Raw genomic sequence first — 5,275 nt, 5'->3', positions numbered from 1 at the left:
GGGAAATGAGCTGACTCTCCCTTAAGGAGAGCCCATCTTCAGTCCTAACGGTCCTTGGACTGTTTCCCTGTGGTGTCCTGCCAGGCTGCAAGTGCCCTCCAGAAAGGCACTGCTGTCTCATAGCACCTCTGTGATATCTGAGAGACCCATGAGGAAGGTGCAGAGATGCTGAGAGTATGGAGCTGGTGGTGGGAGGCAGTATATGGGCATCTGAAAAGAGCCCTGTGTGTCCTTGGCTGGAAGGACAGTGTGGAGAGGCCTCTCGGGTGCCTGGAGAAAGGGTGAGACATTTGGAGATGTGCACTTTGAAACTGGACTCGTCTGCTCTCAGCAGGGGCTGGTTTCTTTTTAGGGCAACATATGAGTGCGATCATACTCCAGCTCAAAGAGATGCAAGCACAGGACAGCTGGGAATGAGACTAATAGTCAGACAAGCTTCCTCACTCTGCAACAAGGGACAGTGAATCCATTTTTCTCAGGATTCACAGCAGAAATGCTGAGAATTGCTGCCTTTGAGGAACATTCCCCAGTGGTGACAGGGGCATCTCAAAGAAAATTAAAAAATCCCCCAAACTCTGCTCCTCAAACCTCATTCTTTAGAATTGGGAGTGAAGACGGGGAAAAGCCCTTCCACAAGGTGAGTGGATTTCACCTGACAGAAATTGAGAATGTCTGAGCTAGTCACTCCCATTCCCCTATACCCACTGCTTTACAGCAGGACTGACTCCTCTGGAGCTCATGGGCAGAGGTCCCTACTCCTCACAGCACACTCAGCCAGAGCAAAGTGAAGCTCAAGCAAGGGAGGTGCACAAAGATCCTCTCCGTAAAGAGAGAGGCAAAGTGGGGGGTTGCATGAGAACTGGAACATTTGGGGATTTTTTTTACTTGAAAAGTCTCTCCTAACTTCTCAATGTCTTTTCTTCTTTCAACAGTCCCCCATGCCTGGAGATAGCAAAATGTCCAACAGCAGCTCCCTCACTGAGTTCCTCCTCCTGGCATTCGCGGACACATGGGAGCTGCAGCTCTTGCACTTCTCGCTCTTCCTGGGCATCTACCTGGCTGCCCTCCTGGGCAACGGCCTCATCATCACAGCCGTAGCCTGCGACCACCACCTCCACACCCCCATGTACTTCTTCCTCCTCAACTTCTCCCTGCTCGACCTTGGCACCATCTCCACCACTGTCCCCAAATCCATGGCCAATTCCCTCTGGAACACCAGGGCCATTTCCTACTTGGGCTGTGCTGCCCAGGTCTTCCTATTTTTCTTCTTGTTAGGAGGAGAGTATTCTCTTCTCACTGTCATGGCCTATGACCGCTACATTGCCATCTGCAAACCCCTGCACTACGGGACCATCATGGGCAGCAGAGCTTGTGTCAAAATGGCAGCAGCTGCTTGGGGCAGTGGTTTTCTCAATGCTCTCCTGCACACTGGGAATACCTTTTCAATACCACTCTGCAAAGGCAATGTCGTGGACCAGTTCTTTTGTGAAATCCCCCAGATCCTCAAGCTCTCCTGCTCAGACTCCTACCTCAGGGAAGTTGGGCTTAGTGTGGTTAGTCTTTGTTTAGTCTTTGGGTGTTTCGTCTTCATTGTGGTGTCCTATGTGCAGATCTTCTCTGCTGTGCTGAGGATCCCCTCTGAGCAGGGACGACACAAAGCCTTTTCCATGTGCCTGCCTCACCTGGCTGTGGTCTCCCTGTTTGTCAGCACTGCTGTGTTTGCCTACCTGAAGCCCCCCTCCCTCTCCTCCCCAGCTCTGGATCTGGTGGTGGCTGTTCTGTACTCAGTGGTGCCTCCAGCAGTGAACCCCCTCATCTACAGCATGAGGAACAAGGAGCTCAAAGATGCACTGAAGAGAGTGGTTTCATGGACATTTTTCAGCAGTGGTAACATTGCCTTTGCTCTCCACAAATGACTCCCACTGTATCTCATACCAGGACTGTGCATTGTTTGTTCACTGTATTTTTATTATTACTCATTATTATTATTATTATTATTTGTTGTTGTTGTTGTTGTTGTTGTTGTTGTTGTCATGTTGTTGCACAAATGCTTGGGTTCATTCCACCTTTACTGGGGCTGCTCTGTCTCACCTGGTGCCTATATAAAATTGTGTCTGATTAATAATTACTCGGTCAGAGCTGCCTCCCTCACAGTATCTCTGTAATAAAGTAGCTTCTACCCAGTGTAGTACCTGAAGACTGGGCTTTTCTTCTAAAGCTGGTACCAAGAAATTGCACCCCAGAGGGGCTTGCTGCACAGGGTTCAGCATGGGTTTAGAGGCACAAAGCTCATAATCATGTTGTGATTTCTTACAGACCAAGGGCTGGATTTAGGACTCACCCATTGGTGTCCAGTGAGAGTGGAGATGACCAATTGTCACTGATGTACATACGCAGGGCTTTCCCATATGTTAAGGCACAGTGTCAGGTGTCCATCCTTCTGGAGGCGAAGCTGGAGGTGCCAGGAGAGTACAGGGGATCTCCTAGGATAGCGTGTGCTTGGGGTGGGCAGTGAGAGGAGCCTCACAAAGGGAGAGGTCCTCCAAGGTGGAGTTCCCTAAAGATAAAACGCTAAATGCAGGTATCCACGGGCAAAGCAGGGCTCTGCAATCCCTGCAGAGGCAGCAGGGACATATCTGTCATGGGGAAGGGAGACTGGACAGTGATTTACGTCATCGTCTGTGAAATACCAGGGGCAGGATCTAGAGGCACACCTGGTCACAACTAGTACCCTTGGAAATGCTCCGTAGTCCCTCCAAGCACCTGCCACATCTGCAGACCCCTGGAGGGATTAGAGGCTGTGACCCCCCATTTGGTTGGATCTGCTCCTCTCTCGCACCAGCGTGGCCAGTGCAGAGTTACCAGTGGCCCTGTGGCCTCACAGCCTGCTCGCTCTTCGGAGCAGCACCATCAACTCGGGGCCCTGTGGGAGAACAGGGTGAGGGTGTGGGAGTGGCCAGCAAGAGCAGAGGAGGGATTGGGAGACATCAGAAGGAAGCGGAACTGGGCTTGGAGAGAAAAATGCCGACCTTTAATCCAAGACAATGTTCCGAGTGTGGGTACACTAAAGCAACTCCATGGTGCAGAGCCAGAAGACTTTGCTGTCCTGGCCCTCCACATGGCCTGGGAAGTGCCTGAAGAAGGATTAATGCTCCCCACCCTCCCAGCTCCTTTTGCCATCATCCCTCCCAACGGGAGGCACCAAAAGAAAAGCTGGGAGCCCTTGTGGGAGCTTGTGTTGAAGGAAGCAGCACCCAGGAGCCATATCAGTTTGCTGCAGTCCCTCAGGTCCTGTCCCCAGCACATCTCCTTCAGATAATCTCCCACACCCTGTATGCTGGTCCCTACCCCAGAAGTCACCCCAGAGAAGGCTCCATGCCCAGCTGGAGAACTGAGCGTCCAGCTGTGAGCCCAGGGAGGATGAGCCCTCTCCTGGGTCCTCTGCAGGGCTGGCAGCGAGCATGCAGAGGAGGTCCTTGAGGCTGTCTACTGGACCTGTAGACCATCCTCCTCCCGGGGGGGGGCCTCATACAGGGTCTGTCAGAACAAAGATGCAACCCAGCTTGTTGTTGCATGAGCAGAGAGGAGAAACTGCCCCAGGAAACTCCTCCCAGACCCAGCCCCTCATACCAGCCTTTTCCAGCACTGGCCATTCCCCATGGTGCTGGTGAGGGGTGATCTTGGAATGTGACCATCTCGGTCTGCCTGCTGTGCTCAGCACCTGTATGGGGGGAATGGCCATCCTGCCTGGCCTCTCTCCCTGGGCCCAGACCCCAGCACATGGCCTTCTGCTAACCCCAGGGGGACAGGATGAGGCCTGGGCAGGGGCTGGTGGGAGGCTGCTAGGCAGGAAGGCCTTGGGGAATGGGGCACTGAGGACTGTCATGGTGACCATGCTGGGGATGGGGGGGGTGCTTCCCCATCCCAGAATGCACCCTGTCCTGTGTGGTGCCTGCACAGTGGGGCCGTGGGGCCACATGCAGGGCAGCAGGGTTGGGTCAGCGCAGGGGTGGGGTGCAGACGGGAGTCACAACATTCCAGAAGCTCCCCACAGTCATGGAGGGGACTCACTGCTGCTTGTGAGTTCAAGGGTCTTTCGGGGGCTGCAGCCACTGGCACCGCCTGCTAGGACTCCCAGACCCAGCACAGATGGTAGGTGTCAAGCACCACAGCTCAAGATGCCCCTCGTCCTGGGTCACTATCCTCTCTCAGGAGTACTGCCAGGTGTGTTACTCCCTGTGCAGGTGTGGAGAGAAGCTGCTGGAGCTTCTCTTCTAAGCCCTGCTGACCCCGACTCTGCCCACAGGCTCTGCCCTGGGTCAATTTATGTCTCCATATGCTCTCCCCTGAGACCACGTAGGGGCCTGAAGCACATAGTTCTGTTTGGAGCTGGCCACCATGGTCTGCCTGCGTAGTCCCAGGAGATCCCAGCAAGGCTATGCTTGGAGGTGAGGTTGTGATTCTCCTCAGTCAAAAATGGTGGGATTGGTCTGGCTGGGGGCCAAGGGGGCCAAAGGGAGGAAAGCACAACAGAGAACAAGGAGAAGGAAGGGAACTTTCAAATGAGTTTAATGAAAAAATAAAGAAATGACCACAATAGCTGAGCAGCACTGGGGTAGGGGACAGGAGATCTTAAAAAAAACTCTCCTGGAGAAAGCACTTACCAACCTGGTCTAACTGTAAAGTTAGACCAGCTCAGAGCAGATCATGGTCCTGGAGATTTCCCAACCCAATCCTCTAGGAGGAAGAGACGGGAAAGCGGAGTCCTGGGCAGGGGACTCTGCTGTGGGGCTGAGGCCTTGCTGGCATTTGTACTGCCTGGTCAAGCCTGTCCTCAGAGTTACACAGTGAGAGAGTTCATCCTCAAAAGGAGTCTCTGCTCCATGGGCAACAGGAGTCAAACCAGTGCAGGGAGACTGCAGAAAAGTTCTCAGGAACATGCCAGGCATTCAGCCCCTTTGACTGCTGAGGTGTCCCCAGACTGGTGCTTTGCATCCTGGGTCTGAAGGGCTGAGAAATCTTTAGAGCCAGAGGAGGTTGGAGTCCCACCTCCTGGACTCATGGGTTACAGGGCATCAGCAGGGCTGTAGCGGCTGCAGGGAGGGAATCACTGCCCAGGGCATGAGCAGATCCCCCTCTGCCCTCCCCTCTCTCTTCACACCCCGGAACAGAGATCATGTTTCCCATGTTGGCCCTTCCTGCTGGGCTGTATTCCCAGCCAGAGGGGACGCAGGCTTCACCCTGGGGAAATGCAGGAGAGCCCAGTCTCATCTAG

General features: G+C 53.8%; 1 protein-coding gene across 1 annotated transcript; it reads left to right on the top strand.

Moving 5' to 3' along the window:
* Positions 1 to 956: 956 nt before the first annotated feature.
* Positions 957 to 1,916, top strand: LOC136996007 (olfactory receptor 14C36-like). The gene has a single exon (XM_067317002.1). It carries the CDS (start codon positions 957 to 959, stop codon positions 1,914 to 1,916), a length of 960 nt encoding a protein of 319 aa, XP_067173103.1.
* The last annotated feature ends 3,359 nt before the right edge of the window (positions 1,917 to 5,275 follow it).

Source organism: Apteryx mantelli, unplaced genomic scaffold (genome assembly GCF_036417845.1).
Source record: "Apteryx mantelli isolate bAptMan1 unplaced genomic scaffold, bAptMan1.hap1 HAP1_SCAFFOLD_20, whole genome shotgun sequence".
Taxonomy (NCBI): Eukaryota; Metazoa; Chordata; class Aves; order Apterygiformes; family Apterygidae; genus Apteryx; species Apteryx mantelli.
Note: the sequence above shows the minus strand (reverse complement) of the source record. Positions and strands in the feature narration are given on the sequence as shown.

Bases quoted from the DNA above. Each gene is read 5' to 3' on its own strand.
- LOC136996007 (XM_067317002.1), top strand. From the start codon at position 957: ATGTCCAACAGCAGCTCCCTCACTGAGTTCCTCCTCCTGGCATTCGCG.